The sequence below is a fragment of the Convolutriloba macropyga genome, chromosome 6 (assembly GCF_964194025.1).
Source record: "Convolutriloba macropyga chromosome 6, txConMacr16.3, whole genome shotgun sequence".
NCBI classification, from domain to species: domain Eukaryota; kingdom Metazoa; phylum Xenacoelomorpha; order Acoela; family Convolutidae; genus Convolutriloba; species Convolutriloba macropyga.
This window is the reverse complement of record NC_134473.1, coordinates 23873374-23898813: the sequence shown is the minus strand read 5'-3', so window position 1 is coordinate 23898813 and position 25440 is coordinate 23873374. Positions and strand designations below refer to the sequence as shown.

The 25440-nt window shown below is 34.9% G+C and overlaps 1 protein-coding gene across 1 annotated transcript in view; it reads right to left on the bottom strand.

Annotated features, from left to right (window-relative positions):
* LOC142340880 (uncharacterized) overlaps positions 1-22573 on the bottom strand; it is a 90145-nt gene extending 67572 nt beyond the window's left edge. Inside the window, exons 1-3 of the mRNA XM_075391639.1 lie at positions 22440-22573; positions 22087-22199; positions 15645-15679 (exon numbers count right to left, since the gene is read on the bottom strand). Of these exons, the coding sequence (XP_075247754.1) occupies positions 15645-15679; positions 22087-22181 (130 nt within the window). The 5' untranslated portion in view covers positions 22182-22199; positions 22440-22573. The remainder of the gene's footprint in view (positions 1-15644; positions 15680-22086; positions 22200-22439) is intronic.
* Between the last annotated feature and the right edge of the window lie 2867 nt (positions 22574-25440).

Genomic DNA, 25440 nt, shown 5'->3' with positions numbered 1-25440 from the left:
TAATACGGGTGGAGGAAGTGTTGTATTTGGGAGAAAACCAGAATACGGTAATAGAGTTTGTGTGTATATTTGGTGTTGTTGTGCTTGCGTTTGGTGTATTTGCGTTTGATTTTGATGGGGGGATATGGGATTACCGATTGTGGAGTAAAGTGGGAAAGAGTGTCCAGTAAGACGAGGTCTATCTGCAGATTTGGCAGTAATAATGACTGAATTGGTGTGTTCCTCAGTTTCTGGTTTTTGTGGTTCTTTTATTAAAGAGCTTAAATGATGACTTTTTGGGTGTTGGCTGTTCAGTGGCTTCGCTGTATGAGCAACGAGGTGATTCTGAGACTGGGGGAGCACTTGGGTTAGTGTTGGGTTGCTGACTAGAGGACGAAATTGTGACAATAATCGTTGGCCCAGAGTGGGGCGATTATCACAAAAATAAACTTTGTAGTGAGTCGAAGTAGGTATAACAATTATTAAGAGGTTTAAAGTGGTTACACTTACTCTGATTGCTGCGCAGGGTAATTCTGCTGGGATGAAATTTTGAAGATAAATGAAATCTAAAAAGTCAGAGGAAAAACTGTCAATAATTCGGCGATAGTGTAATCTTTTCTTTCAAATGAAAAGATAGCGTGTGGGTATTTAGTTTCATTTTCTGGGTTGCTGTTGTCTGACGAGTTGTTGGTAATGCTAATCTATTCTTAGGAGTTCCTTAATATATTTTATATCATAAGAGGCTGGGATAGCATAAAGATTAACAGTATAGACAATATCTGTACAGAGAAGTTTGGAGAGTTTTGGTGTGGCTTGTGGTGCAAAAATTGGGAGATAGAAAAGAGCGATGTGTTCGTTATTAAAGTCTCTAATATAAAAAACCCATTCACAACCATTGTGTGAATATAAATATATGATCATGACTATGAAAGATATCTTGGAAACGAACCTGTTTAGGCTTAAAATTTTGGATATGTCTAAATTTATCTGCGTAGGGTGTTCTTTTAAATAAAACTTCCAATCTGTGTTGGGAAGTTATGCGCATACCTGTTTGGATTTGCAGTTGAAGTTGCTTTCAGTGCTGTGAGACCGAAAGGGTTGTATTAAAGGTGGGTTGATTGTTTCACTGGTTTGTGTAGGTTGAGTTGAAGTTTGAAGCAAGGCTTTGCTTATCACTGAAGGAAGAACTGTGCTGTGTGACAGTTCTTTTTAGAATTATTGAAGAAGTGACGAGAATCTAAAGAGTGGAGAGAGAGTTACAAAGAGTGGAAACAGAATGAAAGAGTGTAGAGAGAGATTGTGAAGTTTTACAGAGAAAAAGAGAGAGAGAGAGAGAGCGAGAGAGAGAGAGAGAGAGAGACATGCAATTAGGCTGAGAGATCGGTAAACTGTGAAGTGATTTTAGACGTTACGATTTTGCCTGACCACGACTTTTCATTCGGGTAAAAAGAGTTACCGAGTCATATCTTGGCAAATAAATGAGATTAGGGAATTATTCCCAGAACAAGCTGTGGGTCGGTTATTAACTTAATGTTTATTTAGTTTCCTTTCTATTATCATCGGGGGAATGGTTCGTATTTTCCTCCTTTTCATTTTTTGATGGAGGGGTTTTTGTGGTTCAGCTAGGGTAGCAGGTGAAGAGATAGTCCGTGTGCTTTGTTTACTATTCTAATGGGTGTAATTAGTTTTCCCAGTGAAAGTAATTGTATTATTGGGGAGAGGGGTGAATTAACTATCTGGATTATCCCTCTCGCATAGGTGAACGAGGGAATTGTATTTTTAGTTAAAGTATATTTAGTAGCTATTTTGTATGTTATGCTAAATTGTATTCGGCTATTTGAAGCGAGAAGAGTGATATACTGTGTAGTTTAATAGTGAGGTGTGAATGTTTTTATATATTCGTTGTTCGTGAAGCCAGAATTTTAGATTGTGGTATAAATTTCTGTAGTCTTTTTTTCGGTTGTCGTCGAAGACTATTATCTCTTTTAGTGTAGTTTTCCGAAGTGTGTTCGGGTATTTCAGACGGTCTACAAGGTGACTGTGGTGGAGGGTTATCTGTGGATGGTATTTTTGGTATGTCTAGACTAAAGGAGACAGATTTCGGCTTGGTAAACGACGGCTTTTTAGGTTGTAGTTTTAAAAATGAATTATCCGAGAAGTATTTCTCCATTTGTTCTTGAACGAAGAGTTCCTTGAGATATGGTACAATATAACTTCTATGTCGGGTGATTTGTTTACCAGAGAAACCTTCTAACTTTTAAGTGACCAACGTGGGAGTATCAACAATTTTTTAATGTCCAATTTTTTGTGGTTGGATCATCTTTGATATACCAATTTGTGTGGCTTTATTTACATTAAGACATAAGTATTTAGTTTGAGTGGTTCTGCCGTTCCAAACCGGCGATTTAAAAATGTGCGTAAATGTTTGCTTTGGTTTAAATAATTGTGTACTTCATTATAAACTTCTGAGTGTATCTTGTCACGATTAAGAAACCAATGTGCAACGGTTCCTTTCTGAAATTTTTTATTTTGAGGACGGTGACCTAAGTGATCCGTATGTGTATGTTTGGGAAAAGAGTTACAAGGTGAATGTTCAGAAGGTTTGCAATTTCCAAAACTATCAGTAGTGGAAGATAGATTGAAAGTTATGAGTTTCTTCGGTTTGTGGCCAAATACCAATTCATATGGTGAAAGATTCATTTTTGTGCGAACTTGTGAATTAAATTCAAACGGAAATACTTTTACTTTCTGTGACCACGTGTCATATTGTGAGTCTAAGACTATACAAAGCGATTTATTCAAATGGCGATTACTATTTTCAACGAGTCCATTAGACCACGGTGCATAAGGCGTTTGTGGTTGAAATTGTACATTATATGTACGACAGAAATGTGTGAATTCTCCGTTAAAATATTCATTTCCATTATCTGTTACCAAAATATCTGGTATTCCGAATTAAACAATCCAGTGATAAAATAATATTGTGAGTGCGTGAGTTGCATCATTTTTGGGTGATGGGTGGAGTACAACATAATGTGTAAATGCATCTACGATGACATTGACGTATGACTTTCCATCCGAAGATGGGGAGATTGGGCCTTTCGTATCCACTGAAATACGATGATTGAAGTATGGTGAAACATCTAAAAGTGGCTGTTGTGTTGCCATTAAGAGGTTTGGCGTGGATTTGCTGGTTTGGCAGTTCAAGCAACCTTGTGTAAGTATTGGTATCCAAGTATGAAGAATTGGGAAATAATAAGTTTCAGTGATAGTTGCATGTGTTTTTTTTCAAAACCCGGATGGCCTGAAAGTTCATGGGTGTGCGCATTGTGAAAAATAACTAAAATAAGAGAGAGTGTCAGACAGATTTTAGTTGTTTGTGTCTTTTGTATGAGATACAGGAGATTACTGCTTTCATTAATACTTAGGTTTTGAAATTGACGATAATAATGTAGTAAACCTTTGTTAGCTCGGATCGTTAATGATGGGGTGGGGGGAAATTTTTATAACGTTTCCAGAGTAATAGTTGTCTAATTACTGGGTCTTGTTTGTGTTTCATAGAGAACTGTTTCATTTAGTTCTGTGTTTTCTTCATAAAGTAGTTACAGATTTTGGGAGACTTTGGGATAAATTCATCCTTTGCAGCTAATGAAAATTTGATAGTGTTTATAAGTTCTGCATGTTTTGCGTCATAATTAAATTCTTGGAGAGGTTCTGTTTTGTTTGTATTAAGTGTGACATCTGTGTGTTGTACGATAGGGTAAATTTCTGGGGGTGAGTAGTTTTGTTTTAATTGTTGTTTTTGTTGGTGAATATTATCTGGAGGTTGTGCTTTGGTTTTAAATTCGTAATCTGAAACAGGGAGGTAGAAATCTTTCTCTAATTGTGCTTTAAAGTAATTATCTTTTATTTGTAAAAAACATCGGAAAGTGTGGTTATTCTACATGAGTGTCTGTAGAAACTGAATTAATATATTTTTTGATACAGCGTAGTGACACTGTATAGTTTGTGTGTTTTGATTATGCGTCATAAAGAACTTTATTGATTCGGGTATCACTAATGTGCGGAGACGCTGTTCATCTTGTGTTGTTGTCGTCAGTGAGCGACTGAGTAGTGGTTCGTGGTCAGTGTATAGCAAATGGTTCGTGGTCAGTGTATAGCATTATTGGATGTTTAGATCCTTGAATAAGGAACTCGTATTCTGATAATGCATAAATAATTGCTGTGCATTTGCGAAGATTGTTAGAGAGTCTAAGTTCTGTGGTGGAGAATAAGCGAGAGTTTGCTAAAACTAGTTCCATTTTCCCAAATCGATTTTTTTGTAAGAGCGCAGCTCCAATACCATAATTGGAAGCATCACAAAGAATATAAAAGGGTTTTTCTGAGTTCGGAATTGTGTGACAGAGTGTTCCGTTCTTAAGTTCCTTTTTCACTCTGTCAAATGTTTGTTGTAGTTCGGGAGTCCATTCAAAATCTGTTGTGTCTCGGAGTTGGAGATAAAAGGGTCTGAGAATGACTTGTAGATTATATATGTATTTCGAAATAAAGGTGAGAAATCAAACATAGTTTCGATATTCTTTTTTTGGGTGGTTGTAATTTCAAGAATCCGTCTATTTTCATTTGAGTGGATGTATGTGGTTATTTTGGATTTGGTGTCTTAAAAATTTAACTGAGTCTAGAAAAAATAAAAATTTGCCCGGGGCAGCTTTAAGGTTTTCGTTTTTTAGAATAATATGATACTGGGTGAGTGTTTTGAGCATTTCTCCTGTTATTGTATCTTGGATGAAGACGTCATCCAGATATGTGGTTATTCTGTTTTTGCATTTTAGTGGTTTAAAAATGCTGCTCATGAAAGATGAGAAAGCTGCTGGGCCAATAGGAATACTGTAAAATAAGCGTTTGGAGCAATATTGCTGTCCAGCCATCACAACAATAGTGAGTCTTTGCGATGGTTTATCTAGTGGCATTTGATTGTATGCACTGTTATGTCAGCTATGGAGAAGATTGGTCCTTTAATTTGGGTTAGAATAACTTGAATTGGTTCTATGGGCCAACTACACTTTGTTTCGTCAATCAGTGTTTAATTGACGAGCGTCTAGGACAATTTTTAGTGATTCTTCTTTTTTGAGCATGATTACTGGGTTGATGAATGTGTTTCCGGTAGTTAAAGAATCTGTATTTACGAGTGCTATAATATTAAAATGTGTTAGTATATCTAATAAGTGTTGTACTCTGTCTTGTAATTGTAATGTGATACGTGTGGCTCTTTGCTTCTTAAAGATAGCTGTAGCCTTCAGAGGTAGATTTAATTCAACTTTAACTTTCCCAACATCAATTTTTGATGTGGCATAACACTTTTTGAATTGTATTGGAAGTTGTGACAGCTCTTCGAATTGTGTTGGTGTTAATTTTATGTGTTCGAAATTAAACATGGTGAGAATTTCTCTATCTGTTTCGGTGAATTCTGTGACAACAAACGGTATACTGAATTTTTTCTGTTGTGCTTTACATTCATGTTCTTGTTGTTTAGTGAGATTCCGATGTACCTTGAGTGAAATAATTTAAGTATAAGCATCAATGAATTCTGTGAGTTCATGCGATATTTTGTGGCTGGATAATCATTAAGTGAGACCTCTTGTTGTGCGTATACAATTAGTACTTTAACGAGTGTTAGATGGTGATTTAAGGGGTTGTGTATTAGAATTTTGATAAATAACTAATAGGGATATTCAAGATTTTTTATATCCATTATAGAAAAAAACATATTTTTACGTAGTAGAACGAACGAAAAATCAGATACGTAAAGAGTATTGCCGCTTGTATTTTGTTTTTGCATTTATATGCGATAAAAGAGTAGGTTAATACTCGATGTTTGAAGAGGTGTGAAATAGATCGATTGATCTCCAATTACCGGAAATAATCGTGAATAATATTGGGGTGGTTTAATCGAAGGGTCATAAAATTTTAGTAATTTTTTTTATCATTATTGTGTTTAATTTCTAATGTATGAAACGAGCATTTTATTGATTCTGCATATTTTTCTATGAAAGCTGTACCTAGAATATTAAATTTTTTGTTAAATGATTGAAATGTGAGAGTAAGTGATGTTTTTTTAAGACTACGGTTTTCTGTTACATCTGGGTACAATGTGATTTTTATTGTTCCGTTTGAGTGTAATTTAGAGTTACTTGCTGCTGAGAGAACAAATATTGATGCTTTTAGTTCTAATTTGTGGAACTCTTTTTTATTTCATTCCAAGTGTCCGTGTTTAAAATGTTGAGTGTTGCACCAGAAACTAATAGAAAATCTATGTCTAAGTGTGGTGAAGAGATTGTTTTCTTATAGTCTGTTGTTTGTTGTGTATATATTGTGAGTGGTAATGCCCATATGTTATTTTTACAAGAAGCTGAAAGAATGCATTCTTCTGTGAGATTCTTCTGTTACATTCTTCTTGACAATTAAAATAGTTGCCTTGTGTGTCATTATTCCATTCTAAGAGGATTTCTTTGAATTGTTGTTCGAGAAGTGTCTCGTCTGAAGTATTTTGTGTGTTCGCAATTTCAGTGTTGGACGTGGTGTTGTCCAATTGTTCTTGGTTTAGTAAAAAAAATTAATGTAATTTCTAACATTTCAAAGTCTTTTTCGTGAAAACGGTCGTCGTGAGCGATTTCCGTATCTATTATAATGGGGTGATTGTGGTCTAGAATTTTTTGAGTTTGATTGGAAATTTGACCTCGGGTAGGGTGAACCGTTTCTACTCGGTACTTTGAAATTACTATTCCCATAATAGGTTTTGAATGACTTTGAGAGAATTTATTCGGGTTTCTGTGTCGAGAATTGTTTCGGTGTTCTCTGCTATTACTACGGAAGCGGTGTGAAAACGGTAGTGGTTTGCCTGTCATGTTATTTGATGTAATTTGTCTATTTGGAAGGTTTGGTTCCCTTTCATTGGTTGGTTAACGGTTTGTTTTTGAAAATTGGGTTTGTCTAGTGGTTTTGTATACCGTATTTCAGGGCATGTGGAAATACTATGTCCTGAGCGTGAACATTTCTTGCAAAATTTTAAGAAGAGTGGTTTCCTTTTGAAATTTGGATCCTTTGAGTACTTGTGTCGTACTACATTGATTCTGTGAGCAATATTTTGTTGCATTGTGTGTACATCATCTGTTATAAGATTATCTATCTCAAGTGAGAGATTATTAATTGGGGTTGAAAGCGAAGAATTTGTGTTTAATTTGTGTCTATCAATATGCGTTCTCGTAATATCTTCTTGATGGACTTTTTCAACTACCTGTGCAAATGGAAGCTGTGGTTCCAATGCGGTTGATTTGTGATTTGCAATTTTTTTTAGTGCTATTCGTGCTCATTGTGGATCAAGTGCTTTAACGAGTGCGTCATTCATTTGTGCATTCCGCATGTCTGGAGCTTTATTAACATATGCTTTTGCGAGTCACTTGTTCTATTCTGAGTGCTAATGTCTTTATTTGTTCGCCAGAAGCACGTGTTATGCTTTCTATCAGTAATTTCGCTTGTGTTTGCGACTGTTGATTATCGAAGGGTTTTCTGAAATTCACGGCAAAAAGCTTGCCAGATCTTTTTAATATCTAGTGGAAGGTGTGAATACCACTGTTGTGCTGGTCCTATTAGGGCCGTTTCGTTTGGATAATGGCAATACGTTTCAGGATCTAGGCTTCATGAAATGGCGGATCGTTTTGCTCTGGTCCTGCTGTCATTACCATATTTGCTGCGATAACATTTAAAAAATCATCTGTTGTATACGTAGGGTCAGTAACATCAAATGGTCTGAGAGAATACCTAAGTAAGGATACATCATTTGGGTATTCCCATGGACTACAGGTGATGGCGTTTGTGTACACGCTGCTCGTTAATAGTAGGGAGTCGGTGCATTTGTGTTTTGTTGTGTGTTATGTGAGTTTAATTGTCTCATAATATTCACTAATTGTTGTGGAGTGATCTGAATATTTTGGTTAGTCTCTTGTATGGGTTGGGTTGAATTATTATGAATAATAGGTTCAGTGTTAAAGTGAACTGAATTTTGTCTGTGTAGACGGGGTAAAAGTGTGTTTATATTTGGTAGTTTTGGTATGGTTGTTTTTAAGGAATCTGAATTTTGTGCTAATTCAGTCGAGTTCACAGGTTGTCTGCGATGATTATTTTGATAATTATTAGTGTTTTTAATTTTCGAATTATTATTAGCATGATTGTTATTATTTTGGTTGTTATTTTGATCATTATCATCAAGGTCAATTAGTTTTTTTACAGTATGTGATGAAACAACTGTTCCATCATCTAATTATTTTGGGTTGAAATATGTTTCCGCAGTGTCGTTCATACAGTTTTCTGAGTGTTGAAGGTGGATTAGTGTATCCATATTTTCAATTGGTGAAGCTTATAAAGATGTGTTTGTATTTTTTGGAAGATTGGTACAAGTAAATTGATGTTTTTCTGCATTATAATTTTTAAATTCAATACGCTGGTGGTTAATGGATAATTTTTTGTATTCTTTCGTATGATATTTCCAAAATATTGATAAAATTTTGTGGAAATCAATCAGGATCATATATGTATTGCAGTGTTTCTGGTAGTTTATTTAATAGTTGTTGGTAACTTTGTATTTTTAATTTGGTGGCTGAAAATTTGTATCTCACTTGGCTTTTCCAAAATCGGTGTAGATACCAAGATAGAAGTGTGAGTGTATATAAATTTGCTTCTTCACTTAAGTCTGCGTATGTAACACAGGTAATATACACTTTTAGAAGGTGAATGAATCCTTCTAATTCTTGTCTAGCAATTTTGTGCACGCTTTCTTTTCAACAGGGTGAAGCATTTGCATTAAGTGCAGTTGCAAGTCGTTTAAAAAATACAAAGGAGGTTTTTCGAAAATTTTCGTTTCTGTCTGAGGGTTATATCTCAGATCAAATTCCATTAAGAAATTCAAATAGTGTAGCTGATAGTGGGTGAAGCAAGGTGTCGTATATTAATGATAAATATTTGTGTGTGAGTGGGTCACAATTAAAAAGAACTAATCCTTTTGTGAGTTGAACTCCGTAAACTGCAATAAATATGCAAGAAACGCGGTTCGTGAAACCTGTGATGCTTTTTCTGGTAAATTAAGGTGAGGTTGTTGTTCTACAGCAAAATAGTGGTATTCGAGTTGTTTTGCTGTTTTTAAGAGCATATTCAGCTCATCTTGGTGTTGATAGTGTTTAACTGTGAAGGGTAACTTGTGTTAAGCGTGTTTTGTTGTTTTAAAAATGCGAGTTGTAGCTCTTCCGAGTGTTTCGGTAAATTAGAAGAAGATTGATCCGTGTGTTGATCCATCTGATTTATTTTTATAAGTTAGCATTAGTAGTTTGTTTTAATTGGCATTGTGTTTCCCTTTTTTTCTTGAAATTTTGAAAAAATTGAGTGCACAAAAGTAAGTAATCAAAATCTAAAATGTTTTCTCAGAATAGAAAAGGGTGTTTTATGTGAGTTCTTTTTACGGTTAGGGTTTGTTAACTCACTGGTCGCACCAGTTAAGGCAGACCCGATGTGGGCTACTTTTACAGCCTTACAGTATAAAGAGTTAGGGCTACTTAATTCTGCGCGCGAATTAGACTTACCTATATCTCTAAGACTAACCGACTCTGTAAAACACTGAGTGTAAACTTCTATTATTACTGTGTATAAGAAGCATAGCACCGGAGTCAATGGTATACACATAGTGTATCTAACTAATAAACTGTTTAGAGCTACAAGAGTTCTCTCTATTTAAAAGAGAATAGTGTCTTCTCAGTCTATGATTGGTGGAAGGTACACCATCAGTATTATTACTTCTACAAGAAATTCACTCACGAAAATAACAAGCGCAGAATCATTTAAACTTTGATCTACCGATACAAACTTTCAGGTTATTGTGAAGTGTTTGATTTTGCCTGAAAATTTCAGCCAACCATACATTTACATTTGGTAAGTTGGGATATACATTATACGTCCAAAAATTGAGGTTATGACAGCAGCTGTCTCGTGATGTTGGGCCGTACTGCGTTTATCCTTTATCAATGAAAGAAACAAGCACGAAAACAGATTTTTCTGACAATTTTAGAAACTGTAGCTTATGAGGTTATATTTTCTTGCCACTAAAAACACAAAAAATAAAACTGGACTTCTTTTAATATAATTCAGAAAAATTAATTTTTATTTTTCAAATTGAAAAAAAAACAACTTCCCAAAATTTCGAGAAAACAAGTTATCACGCAGTGAAATTTCAAGTGTCACATATGTAAACAAGCAAGCCCTTGAAACAACTCCAAAACCAATGATTGTCTGAAAAGTTTGTCCAAAAAATTTGTCTTGGAATAATGAGGTAGAACAGGGAGCTCTCAGGAGTTTTCTAAAAATTTTGGGAGACTTATTATCAAGAGTACGGGAAGACTAAATTGGGAAGACTAATAAATTTGAATGTTTTAAACTAACTAGTTTTAACCAGAAATCATCTGGAACAAATTTGGATAGCAACATGCAAAAGATTTACTTTGTGGCAAGCCAGGCTTTACGTTGTTCAAATTAGATGCTATTGTTTTGAAACATGTTGTGATTCATTGTGCCGTAGACTTGTTGCTGAGATGCTTTATAACTCATTTAGAGCCGGCAAAAATTAAACAAAAATTGGAAGGCAATTTTTTTCCGGAAACACATTCGTGGTTTTTTTTAAAGAGCTGTTGTTTGTGTCAAAGGCATTGTCAACACTTGTAATAACAGTTTGCCAATAAAATCACTCTAAATAAAGGCTCCGTAATAAATTTTTAAGATCTTCAAGCTTAGCGTCCATTCATTTCGCATGCCATGATGCGCATTCAGAGGAGGCTATTTAAAACAAGAACCCATGACCAAAATATTTAATAAAAAAAAGTAAAATAGGAGTGAGAAGCGGTAAAACATTTTATTTCAACACAACGCGCTTTCGTCATTTTGCGGAGAAAGTTGTGATATCATTATATATTTAAGATTAGCATCGAATTTATCAAGTCATAAAAAAATTCCGTCACCTAAGTTTGCATCTCTCATCAATGGAATGTTTTTTGTTAATAAAATTCTCTTAGAAAAATTGGAAGTTAGACCAGAGTTGTTTAATTTTCTGAACTAATCTAAAATTTTAAATAGAAAAAACAACTATTATTTTTTTTATTTGTTTGGCTTGAAAAAAAAATGCAGAAACAAGTATTTGATATTCAACCAAAAATTTTGGTAGTTTTCCCAGAATGAGGTAATGTGGAGGTGCATGGGTCTTAATTGGATAACTGTGTGCTTTTTTAGGAACAGATTTTTTCAAAAAATATTTTGATCTGAGAATTTTGAAAATCAGAGCTGTCACTTGCCTGTTAGCTAGTTGTTTTTTACTTTGAACTTATTACTATCATCGTTAGTAAAATTCAGAGAAAAAATGCTTTCAGCAATGATTATTTTGTCGCTTCATCCAAGCATCACTACAAAGTCAATCTCTAAACCAAAGCCCCAGTTTTGGATAATGTATTGGCAATTGACTTTTTTTCTGGATTTTCTTGAGTTGCTATTCAAATTTTTTCAATATTTTCATTTGGCAGATAATTGCAAACATATATTTAGGCCGGATATTACAAAGTAACAAAAAATTCGAAAAACAATTTTTAAGTAATGAAAAGTCGCCTTTTGAATTTTTGAGTAAATTTTAGAGAAAAAATTTTGTGCCCAAAATTTAACAATTGATTTATTGATTCGCCTTTAACAACATGAGCAGCAAAAATTGAACGCAATTTTGAAATGGATTTTAAATAAAGATGGAGTTTGTTTAAAATACTGATGTCAAACGTAAACTAACATCGAGCAAATTGCTTTCAAATGCCTGGCAAACAATTGGCTTTGTCCGTAACTAACTGAGCGGCCTAACTGAGGGAGGTGGTTGAGCATGATGGGGGCAAGGAGGTGGGGTATTAAGCGAGGGGGATTAAGTGGGGGCTAAAAGGGGAAGGGTCAAACTCTACGAACCCAACATATCATGATTTTATGTCTCTTAAACAGCTTCGGTGAATCGTGTTTCTGTAGAGACTTGTGAGCCATTAGGTTCCCAGAAAACTTAATTGTCTCTGGGTTTCACCTGTTTATCCCGTTTCTGAGCAAAAAAGTGAAGAGGCGCTCAGTCATGAAATCGGGCAAAGTTTTTAAACATAACCGACTAACGTCGGGCGAATTATTCTCAAACGAACGGAGACAGACCGGTTGGCTTCGTCAGTAGCTAGCCACAGTTTAGTGAAGCTAGCTTTAGCTTGATTCAACTCTGCAACTTTTAGTTTTCTAGCCTTGTTAGTAACTAAATCAAATAAAGAACTGATATTTTGAAAATTTTCAAAAAATTGCGACGTTTAAAAGAAAAGCCTCTACATTTCGCAGTGAAAATGTTCAAAACTTTTATGTCTTTTGAGTTCTCTAAAGTAACTCATCTGCAAAACTTGAAAAGCTTCATTGGTCATTAATGATCGTTTAATTCAGAAAAAGACAAAAATATTCAAAAATTTTGAAACAAAATCTTGCTAAAATTCAAGATATTAAAATCTTCAAAAACCATTTCATTGTCTCAAGAGACTATCCAATATCACTGTTTCACGCTTTAAAGAGTTTCACCGGCGCATAAAGATCAATAAACTTGGAACATGATATTTTTCCAAAAGTTTGAGAAATTTTTTTGTAATAGAATTGCTAAAGCTAAAGTCATTAAAATATCGATAACCATTCTATTAACTCTAAAAAATGTCGACGAATTATTGTCAAACCTTGGAGGAGGTTCCTATGACCCTGTTGCCGGAAAAAATGATGAAACATTCAAAAAGATTAAAAAAATTTGAAAAAAATTGCAAAAATTTTTCAAAAATGGCTGATATTAAAATCTTCAAAAACATTCAATTTCATCTAGAAGCTATGCAGTAACCTATTATCAAAGAGTAGAGGAGGGTCCGTTGCTCTTTAAGCAGGAAAAATCTAAAAATGACGAAAGAATTCAAAAATCTTGAAAATTGCAACTTTTGTCAAAAAAATGCTAAAATTCGCGATGTTAAAATCTCGAGAAAAAATTAATTATCTTTAGGAACTATACAGTAACCAATTGCAAAAACCCTAGAGGAGGCTTTTGGCTCTTGAGGCTGGAGAAACCTGAAAACCGACAAAAATTTTCAAAGAACTTGAAAAAATGCAAGTTTTATCCAAGAATTTGCTATATTAAATCCCCGGGGACTGATGGGGAGGGTTGGAGGGTTGGGGGTGGCAATATTGGGGTGGGGTAACAGCGCGGTAGGGGGAGGGGTGTGGCAAGTGGTTTGTCAACAGTTGGGGTGTCTCAACCTCTAACAACCGCCTTCACGCCATAAGTATAAGTCTCCAACACAGTTCGAGCTGAAACAGCTGAAAGGTTCTAAGAGCACTTTATGCCAATTGGACGCTATCTGTTTATCCCGTTTTCGAGGACAAAAAATCAAAAGCGTCAGACGAAAAATCGGTCAAGCGAAAAATCGCATAAAAAAAGACCGATACGACTAATATAATTGCTACAAACTTCGTTTGAGAGCAATTAAAAAACACCGATTTTTGTAGCAAAAGGTAAATGCTAAAAATTTCTTTGAGAACAAAGAAAATCGCAAAACACCCCAAAAAGTAACGTAACTTGGTCGAAAGTTTTCGATTTTTTAAACATATTTCGCTTTATTTCAGTTTTAGTACTCCAAACAAATACGCCCTCTTCTCCTCGTGTCTCGAGTTCTTTATCGATCAAATAAATTCGAAATTGTAAATCCCCAAAATGGCTGTTTCACTATTCGCTTCACTGGTTGAAAGAAAATAGACAGAAAAGGCTAATCAAAAACTGCGTAGAACAATAAATTAATTTATCAAATACCGAATTGAAAATTAAATCAAGATGAATGTCAAGTTTCCTACTGCATTAACCTTGTTTCTTTAAAAAATCGCCCCAACGTGATTTGAAAATTTGCTACATTTCTTGACTCTGAGAGATCAGAATGACAGGTTGACAATCACACCAGATGTCAGCCTGAAAATCTAACAACAGGTCAAGGCGAAATTGTGAACTGGCGCCGTTACTGGCATCTACCAGTACCCAATTTTTTTCGACTAATTTTATTCATTTTTGTAAGCATACTTTAATTTTCCTATTATAATGTATTGTACGTGTGAAGCGTACTTATAAACATTGAGGATGAAAATGCGGTGCCCTAAATGGAAGTTGGTATTTTCACTTTTAAACTCGTAGTTGAAAAGTAAAATCTCCTTTCCGTCACAAAATACTTTCCGCGCGTTCCGCGTTGCTGTAAATACATTTCACTTAATTTGGGAGTACATATTGCTTTTAAAAGGACTGGAATTAGAAATCACTTTCAAAAGGAGTCAAAACCGCTTTTAAGCGAGTTGACTCAAAATATTACCAGATATCTCAAATTTGCACGAGATTTATTGCTGTGTAGTCTCTCAACATAATAATTAATGCAAAATTTAGTATTTCATGCTCTCTCAACGAAAAGTGTTTCCAATAAATGTTTGATTGACTGATCATAATTGTCCTAACATTCTTCACTTCTAGAAGGATTGAAATTTTGTGGAATGCCCTTACCGCCGAAAAGAAATTTTTATCACAATATTTTGGAAGTATTTTTCATTCAATGCTGTTTTATTGCCGTCTGGAAACTGATAACGCGTAATTTAGGTGATTTCATCATTGGCGTCAAAATACGGTGGAAAATGCCAGGAACAATTCTCTAACTATTTTTTGTTTTGGTACCCAAGGACGCTATTAAAGACAAATGGTAGTTTTCAACAAGAAACTTTATCTTATAGTATCTAGTATCATATTGATAAACCATTTCTATTTCTTACTGTTAAAATGTCGCTCCAACAACAAACAATGTATGTTATTTTCTATCTACAATAAAAGTTAGTACCGGAATTTACCTCAAAACCAATTGTTTGTTGTATCTCTTCTGCCCTTCCCCAAGCGCCCGTGTTAATTTTTACATAGAACTTGCTTATTACAACTCACAATTGGTAAGTTGGGAGCGTGAAAAGAACTGGAGGGTTGAAAAGGTATAAATCTTTTTCTTTCGCTTCAACTCCTGTTTCAATTTGAGCCCAAAAGGTGTCTATAGAAGTTATTGAAAGAGAGCTATAATAGTACTATATTAGTACTCAGCTTCTCAGCTTCAAAAACAGACACTACTTAGATAAAGCTTTTCGAGCTGTAATGAGTAGGACAACATAACAAATGGTTGAGCTGTCAGCTCGTCAACTCACATTGCCTAATAAAATGACTGACAACAATCGCTCGCTTTGATTAATCATTGAAACTAATTCAAAAGCAAATCATCTTGGTCAATGAAGTTTTGTAACGCTATCTCCCTTTTTCATTCGATGAGGCTGTGGACTTATGTTTCTCAACTTAATGAAACAACTTTTTCAAATGATTTCTGGCTTTAAAGTAACTTTTGATGGGAATCTGTTAGCAATCATTCGGATAAGAAAGGAGAATAATTGAATTTACGACTAAAAATGAGAGAGACAGAGAGAGTTGGGAAAGAAAGATAACTAAGGAGGACAATGTCAGAGGACTAAGAAAAAATCTCACATACCAGCCACATTTTCATACATTCCACTACAGCCATTGCTAAAAATTAAACTTACTTGAATAACAGCAGACTATCTAACACTTTTAAGCATCTTTTCTGTACAGGTAATGAGATCTTTTCTACTAGCGCCCCATAAGCCTATATAGGTTTTCGTGGATTGTAAAAGCCATGTTTGCTTTTCATCGCGATAGGAGTGTTTAGGTAGATTGAAGGCACTTTTAAAAACGTTTCCAGAGAAACTGAAAAATATCGAGCCGTTAATGTATCTGATAACTCCAAAACGATATATTACAGGGTTTATTTATGCTTGCATTATATGCAACAAATCGTTGAATAACGTAGTGCCTTCAAACCACAGCTGTCCTAACTTTTAAAAAGTATATTGTCCATATACTGGTACCAAAAAAATACATAAAGCACAATTTGTGCACTTAGAGCATTATTTTTACCCAAAAACTAATCTGCCGTAAGGCGTGAAGAAAAGCGTAAAATTTTGATGTTTTATACAAGTTTTCATTCTCGTTTTCTCCCTTTACATAGAAAAGATGTTAAGCTGATTTATTCTGCTACCGTATTGAAATTGGATGTGCCAGATTTTCATGGACGTAAACTAAAAGCAATTTAGCCCAAAATTAAAATCTATTTCGCAGCTCAATTGCGCTCGAACGATACCAAAAGTAACAGGCTCAGGGCATCTCTCGCGAAGGATTTCTTCAAGTTCTTCGAAGGAATGAAACAATATTTCTTGACGATAAAACCAAAAAATCTGAATTTAGAAAATCTCTCACTAATGTTTTGGAATAGAGTGCAATCAGATGGGCGCAAACTCTCTTCTAGAAGTTAGATTAAGCTAACAGTACTAGTTTACATGAAAACTCTGAGAAATTACGTAGAAAAATTGCTTTTCGGAGACCTTTATTTTCATTAAGATGATGCTCCTTTGAATGAATAAAAAATTGTCATCAAATTCTTCAAAGAAAAGGAGTATGAGTGCTTGATCGGTCATCGAATACTCGCGATATCCAATTGAAATTTTATGGGTAATTTGAAGTAGCGATTACAAAGTTAAAACACTACTTTTTAGGAAAATTTGGAAGCGAAAGTTGGGACTAACTAAGATGTCGTTACAATTTTGCGTTAAAACGGTAGAAAATGTCTACCAGAAATTGTAGGAGCTAAAAGTGTTACTAGAGAACTGATTTGAACATACAAAACTTTCTAAGTATACGTAGCTTTTTGGTAATGTAGTATATATGTAAAAGTCCTAATGTCCTCAAAGTTAACTGCATGTTTGAACAACATAGAAGGGTGCTAAACTAAGCGCATGGCCCTAGCAGAAAAGATCCCAAGTTTCCATTTAAATAGAGCCAAAATATTTCTACTGCTTTACTGCATCGATTTTATTAAAAAGTTTATTCTTGAGGAGGACAAGCCAGAGCAAAAATTGTCTTCAAATGCCGCCATTAGAGCTAAATATGTATATACCACTATTAAGGTCAAGATTGCCACCACCTGTAGCTCAAATTGTATTTTAACGCTTTGCATTGTACTGCCACCAAATGAGTACAATTTCTTGCTAGAGTAAACCAGAGTGAAATTTGGATAAGGCAAAATGCAAATAGTCAGGGTTGTAAAATCAACTCCAAAAAAATCACAATGGTAAAAGTTGAAAGGCACAAATTTTTAGAATAAACGCCTGACATTTCACTTTGTGTGAGAATAATAAATAAACTGGTGATCGTGGAGGAGGAGGAGGGGCGTGCATTCTCTCTTATGAGGTCTGGTGTTTGTTAAATTTCGGAAATGTCAACAAATGTCGTCACAACTTTTGTTTAAAGAACACAAATTCACAAAAATTGTTTCAAACTTTGAGAGCAAAAAAGCGGTTTTTTAGCGTTAGCAACTCTTTTCATGGTGTGACTATACAAAACGCAAGTTTGTTTTTGATGATTGGTACATCATATATTATAATAGGGCGTAGTGGCCTCCAGGAGTAAGAGTAACTTTCATCAGTCATTTATTGAGATAGGATATGACCTCGCCATGTATAAAAAAAGGGCATAGATACATATTTCAAGGTTAGATATAGCAAATTATTTGTATTAGGAAATGACATAGAGACTGCTGACTGTATTCAAGTTAGGGTTCCGAAAATATGCATTACGATTACTGATACCACACTTCATGTATTAATAATAGATATGCGGTAGAAACTCGCAATTTTAAAGGGTATAGACGATATGAATTGAGAACAAATATAGCAAGCTTCATGCGTTAATGTAGAATATAGACTTAATTGCCACAAAAAAGTAAGGTATAATAGACTACATGCATCAAGATAAAGTAAATCTGGTTCGATGTACCAATATTAAGTACAACCGACTGAATATTAGGTGTATCCTGCGATTCGGAGGTCCATTATGGGCATACGATTTGGAAGTCCATTAAGGTTAGTTTAACTAAAACAAATTCAAAATCAAATGATTTAAACAAGAATTTAAAAATGAGAAAAATGGGGCCGCTCTAATTGAATAGTTGAATGAAATGATTAAGGACCGAAACTGTTGGATCGTTGCCGTTTGTAGACCCCTAGCTTACTGGCTGAATGCTATTTGCACCCTCAGTCACACGTGCAAAATTTGTACTATGATTTACTATGCAATGTCACATGCTCAGTAACTGGCCAGTGCATAAATTATTGGAGGGGCACAAACGGAAAAGATCAGAAGAATTTCTAATTAAAAATCTTTTATAAAAAGATGACTAATAGAAACCACTTTGCTAAAAAAAAGTCTTCTTGTTTTCCATAATTGATTTTCTTGTTAAAACTGTTACTTTCTTTGCATCTTGGATTTTTTGGAAGAAATATTCTAATTTCGAAAGTAATTTTCAGCTGTGTATCAATGTATTCTATTGCGTTTTTCTTTCGCTGTGGCCTTAACCACATCTAACACTGCTCATTATTGACATCCAATTCACATAATACACTGGATCACCGAATTAAACCAGAGCTGCTCCTTCAAAACTACTCAAACTTTTATAAATAACTGTTAAAAACAATTGTTTTTCTTATGCCCCTAATTTTAATTCATGTACTGGCCATTACTAAACGTTAATGCATATACTCAGCTATGCCCAACCTCAGAAATGTAGTGCATGTACCTTAATGCATGTAGTCCACTAGACAAAGTTTGATTGAACGTAGTCTTCTATACCTAATACTAAGACATTTAGATGGCCATACCTAATCATAGTACATGTAATCGGTTACCCGGGTTGACCACCATAAAAGAAACTTACCAACCATAAAACGCCATATATGGATTTTATGGAAACTTACTAAACATACAACGATCATAAAATTTTTTGAGTTTGGCTGAGAAACAGTCCAAAGAGCTACATGCAGTTCCAAAACAACGTTTTTGTTAATAAAATTTCAAAATTCTGTACTTTATTTTTATGGTACCGTACTTACCATAAAACGCCATAAAAAAACTTTTATGGACCGTTTTATGGTTTCAAATTTTCCATAAAAATTCTGTATTACAAAATTCCCGATTTTTTGAGGTTATCTTCCAAATGGAATCAAAAGACCAGTCTCAGATTCACTAAACGTCAAAAAACAAAAAGTCCACTTTTATGGTACCGTACTTACCATTAAAGGCCATGAAAAAAACTTTTATGGACCGTTTTATGGTTTCATATTTCCATGAGAAATTCTGTATTATAAAATTCCCGATTTTTTGAGGTTATCTTCCAAATAAAATCAAAAGACTAGTCTCAGATTCAATAAACGTCAAAAAACAAAAAGTCCACTTTTATGGTACCGTACTTACCATAAAACGCCATAAAAAACGTTTTATGACCGTTTTATAGTTAAAAACGTTCCATTAAAAATTCTGTATTATCAAATGCCCAATTTCCTGGGTTTAATTTTCAAATAAATTCAAAAGAACAGTTTTAGATTCATTAAATGTCAAAAATCAAAGAGTCCATTTTTATGGTACCGTACTTACCATAGAACGCAATGAAAATCCTTTTTATGGACCGTTTAATGGTTATAAATTTTCCATAAGAAATTCTGTATTAAAAAATACCCCAATTTTTGGGGATATTTTTCAAATCAATTCAAAACTAAGTTTCAATGCCAAGATTCAATGCTGAAAAAATGTCTTTTCTGATTTTCAGCTAAAAGTTTTTCAAGTGTAAATTTAAAAAAAAATTCATTAGTTCAAATTTTACCGCAAAAAATGTATTTCTTAAAAATTTGCAAGTATAATCTAAAAGTAGATTACAGCAAGAGTTCAAAAACCTAGGTTGGGGGCTCGATTTTTTTCATTCGAAATTCATTTTAGAACTAAGATTTAGATCAAAGCCGCACGTCAACTCTAAGTGTTTAGGTAATGGTAATTTATCAACCATAGAATGAGTTTATCAACCATAGAAAGTTCCATAATTGTAAACTTACAAACCATAGAAAGTTCCATAATGGTAAACTTACAAACCAGAGAAAATTCCATAATGGTAAACTTACAAACCATAGAAAGTTCCATAATGGTAACTTACCAACCATAAAAAGTTCCTTAATGATAACTTGACAACCATAGAGTTCCAAAATGATATATTGCCAACCATAACACGACCATCATTCTTTTAATGGAAACTTACAAACCATAAAATGGACCATTATGGAAACTTACAAACCATAGCAAGTTCATAGAAAGAAATTTTTTATGGAACTTTTTATGGTTGGTAAAGTTCGGTCAACCCGGGTACATATTTTCTTATTGCATAAAAACAGGCAGGTTTTATCTGAATACATTTAGTCAGCTATAAATACTCTTAAAACTTACAGTTGGCTACACCTAATCTTCATACTTGCAGTCTCGTGTACTTTGTTGTATTACTTGTCGTCAGCTACCCCTATCATAACACATGTAAGGGCTAATCCTGATACATGGTGTCGGTTGTACTTAATCTTACTACATTGAACGAGATGTTTTTAATCCTGAAGCAGGTAGTCTACTATACCATAGTTTTTACTTCAGGCAAGTAAGTTCATATCCTTTTTTAAAGCATGAATCTTGCTAAATATATTCTCCATTCATGTTGTCTATATAATATATCTTTATAAGTGGCGTGTTCATACCATATTTTAATTGACGCAGGGCCGTAACTCTTGGAGGCAACTAAACCCTCTTGATAAATGGGTTCCTCAACCCCATCGGTAGCTTGGTTCACCCTACTACTACTAAGACATTCGTCGGCAATTGCGCCAAAGACTAAAAAGTGCCAAAGATGAAATTCAGATAAATTGGTAACAGGAAATTGACGATTGACAAATGCAATGAGAACACATACAAATATTATTGAAAGATGGGACATTTTCCGTTGCCCCCCCCCCCCGTACGTTATGCAACCCCTCTACAGAGCACGTGTCATTTAGCAAAATATTATGTAAAAATAGCTTGTTAACACGTGCTTCTGGATATGGGGTGCCATTAACATGCACCCACTAAGCTGGGGGGTGGGGCGAAGGGGAAACATCCGAAATATATTTCAAAATTGGGAAGTTCTTGTTTTTGGAGCTCAAGCACTCTATCTTGATTTAACGTTTGCACGCAAAATATCCTAAACAACCTCTTAACTTTTTCTTTTTGGTGAATCTAATGATTGAATACTTAGACCACATTTTCAACTATATCAGAAATAAATGGAAGAAGTCATCAGTATACTTTTTTCACCAAATGATCGATTCACTTTCTTGAATCCTATATCCTGATTCAAAATTTGAGGCATAGTTTATGGGAAGAAATTGTAGCCTACATGGTTAAATTGTGCCAAATCGGTTCGAGAGACGCAACAATATTTTGATATATATCAATGGCACTATGCTTAAATTTAACTTTTTTGGAGATTTGTGAAAGAAGAAAATCACTGTGATTGTACAAAAAAATGTGGATTTTTCTCCCCCCCCCCCACCACAGTTTAGTGGGTGCATATTGTTTGCCCACCCCCCCCCCCCCCCGACGAGCATGCCAAACTGTAACGTAATAATTCACTCTGCAATGACACGTGCTCTGTGATGGGGGCCCCAAAAGGTACTGGGGGGACGGACGGAAAAGATCCAAAAAAGCTATCTGTTTGCGCCAGATTCATTTTGGTTCCCTACGAATTAGCAGCTATGGAAAAATTGTCTGATCAAATAATTTTGTTTTAAACTTTTGGTGGCCTCTCTATCTTGTTTTGCCTTTTTTCACAACGATTGTTCAATTTTTCTTGAATACAAATCATTATTAATCGTAAAAACCTCTTCTTAATAAATTTGGTTGATAATCTGAAGATTGGCATGAGATGGGGCGCATCACGTACGGGGGGGGGGGGGGGGCAGAAACGGAAAAGATCCCATTTCTTAGTAACTGGTAATAATATACAGAATACTTACCAGAGGGGTGCACAGGCTACCACATAGAACAATATTCCGACAGCAGACATTATCAGTCCCAACAAACACAGCAGACATACTGTACTCTTACACATGATGCTCTATTGTTTCACCTTGCCGACAAAAGTAAACGATATGAAATTGTTTGACATTGTTTGAAAACAAATAAAAGTTTGAAAAATTGATTGAACTAAAACTTTGATATCCAAATTTTGTAAGTTTTTATAGTCCTTTTTCCTTTCCCTTATGACTTCATCTAAGTAATTTTACGGCTAAGGACCTTGAAAAATATCAAAATTCAAAGAAATTAAAAGAAGAAACAAGCTAGCTAAATCAGCCGAGTGAACGTTTACTTTTGCTAAGACAACAATTCTGTGTGACAACAGCAATAAATATAACGGCAGTATAGTCTGTGATTTTATAATTTCCCTCTGAAACTTTTCGCGCTTTTTCCTGGCCGCTAAAAGGCACACCCATTTCTTTGTTGGTTTGTGACACCCTTCAATGGAAGTATATTAAGTGCCGCAGGTTAAATCACAGAGAACTTCAGGCATTAATGAACAATCACACTGCGGTGCGAGGTGCTATCCAAATCTTCCAAGTGACTTCTGAGGAGTCACGTAATCATAATTGAAAGCTTAGTTTTTCGAAAACTTTCCATTGTAAATGGGATCCACGGGCAATAAGTTACATCCAAAACTGCTAACCTGGAGCATCTGTAGGCTACCACGAGAGTGCTTTGACAGAATAACTACAAATTGAAAAACATGAAAAACAACTTTATGTAGACTAGGCCATTAATATGCCGACATTACAGAACACTCCCAGGTCAGCATGGTTTCTAGTAAAAAAATGCAAATAGTATATTGGCCCTCTACTAACTCCATACGAAAACAAATACAGAAAAGCAATGATCTAAAAAAATTTCTGGAAATCCCTGGAAGCCGATTACAAACTCTTAAGTTTTTTAAAGCTGAATTTTGCGAAACAAGTTTGCGGGAAATTGGACGCCACAACTGATCTTACAAACAAAATTCATCTCTATTGAAATCATGGCGTTGTAAAACTACACAGCTAAATTAGATAATTTGTACAGTTTCGTCAGTTGCTGATCGCTAAAGGCGTGCAATTTTAGATGAAATTGCAATATGAGCCAAAAAAAATATATATTTCTTATGTTTAAATTAAACGTCAAAGAAACTTTTCCAAGAAGCTTGGAGTAAGGCCACAAATTGTTTTGTTTTAAGGAATTAGTTTTTCAAACGTTTAATCAGGAATTGCTTGCTATTTTTATACAAATATGGAAGAAACATTCGAAAGAACTTCCTTCCCATGAGAGAACTTACTAAAACGAGAAAATATGGTTTTACAATAGGCTTTTATTAGTAGCAAACTTGGCTTCTTCCGACTAAAGAATTGAAAACATAGACAGAAATGAAAACTTAGCTGCCTTAAATTTGGCTGCCTATTTTTCCAAAACTTGGTAAAGTTTGTCATAAACATCGTACTCTACTTGAAAACATTAACATTGAGCATTAAAAAACCAGACTGTAAAATTTTCAGTGTTTTTACACGGCAGTACGATGTCCAACTTGACCGTATAATTTTGGTTACAGTCCCATGTCGTTCTTATAATGAAGTTTTCCCCCGAAGCTTTCGGTGTCATATAAGTATTCAGACTCAATTTTCCAATAATGCTGTTAATATGGTTTTGGGTGCTGGTTTGTTAACCTAACTAAGTGATTACCCGGACCTTAGTGCCATAGTATTTCAGTGCTGAAACATTATATTCCAATTGTATATCGTCGGCCCAGTACTGTTTCGATGTATCCTAAGAGTATGTTGCTACCTCATTATGTGCAGTCTATTCGCATATATACTTTTTTCTGAAAATAGACTGTACATCCTGGTTTTGATTCCCATGATGTTCATAGCAAAATCATAGAAAATTGTGAAAATTTCGAAAAAAAAATTTGAAATTTTGGGCGATGCACTTTTTAAGCATGATGATGCCTTATAATCTTAAAACGTTGCAAGTAACGTATTAAGATTAGCAAAAAACCCGCCAAAACCAGTAAAAACACGCCGAAACCAGAAGATACACGCCGGGAACCTTGAAATTGCCAAATTGGGACCAAAATTGCAGATTTTTATGGTTTTATTTCAGATTGTAATGAAATTTTGTATTTTCTTATAGCTTTTAGCCTAACGAAAGTGGATACAGTACTTGGTCGACGATATACAATTGGAATATAATGTTTCAGCACTGAAATACTATGGCACTAAGGTCCGGGTCGCTTCTTTGTTTTTACTACTTTCGTGGTTATTGCGGCCCGTAATTATTGCGGCCCGTTGTATAGCTAAACCCGCAACTTGTAGTTGTGAAATGTTTACTCACGGGGCGCGTTATTTCTCCATTTCAGCCCAAGAACAGGAGGAGGAGAAAGCAGAATGGCGCTCTGAAATTTGAGCTTAATTTCGGGCCGCAATCGGTGAATATTAAATAGCCCGTGGTTTGATTTCGAAATAGGCCGAATATTTCACGCGGCTGAAATAGGCTGCGTATTATTCCGCAATAACTGTCTGCAGTCGAGGAAAGGCAAGTGGGAATTGCAATCAGTCAGGCAATGATTGACTATTTGGGTGAAGATGATTGAGGTCTACTTGATTGAGCCCTTTATCTCGTTTGGGGCTGGCCTAGTTTCATTCTAATAAATAACAGCCTGGCCTGTCGTTCAAGAGCAATTCTTCCGATATTTGTCGGTTTATGTTTCTTTGTATGAACTCGTTTCATGTTTATTTGTTTATGTTCCTTTGATCACTACTTTAACCGAATAGTGCTATTTTTGTCTCTTGATGAATTGGCTACTTCGAACAACTTAACTGATTTGCAATAAAGCAAGTTTGACTTCGAGTGTTCAAATTTGCTTTGCGATTTAAAAGTGTTGACGTTTTTAATTCAAAGTTCTCAAGTTCAACTTCACTCTGTGGTTTAACGTGTGATTTAAACTTAAAACCGGTCAAATTTTTCTTACGTCATCGATTCTGTTTTCAGTGCTTGTTGTTTGTATTTTTCTGATGTTTCCAACATTTTGCTGAACCACGTGGATGTTGATGTGCAATGCTGGACATGGCAGTGTACCTTTTCCCTAAACGCTGGACTACGAGAATTTTTCCCAGATGGCAGGTGTCCGTGAAAGCCATGCAATGGGTGGTTTCAGATGGCAGGCACGAGACCAGATATCTTCAGTAGCTATACGGAGAGAGAGCGAGAGATGTGAAGATGAGAATGTAGTGTTGCAAAAGGGCAAAAACTAAAGCATCAAGGACAATAACTAAAATGTTTATATTTTT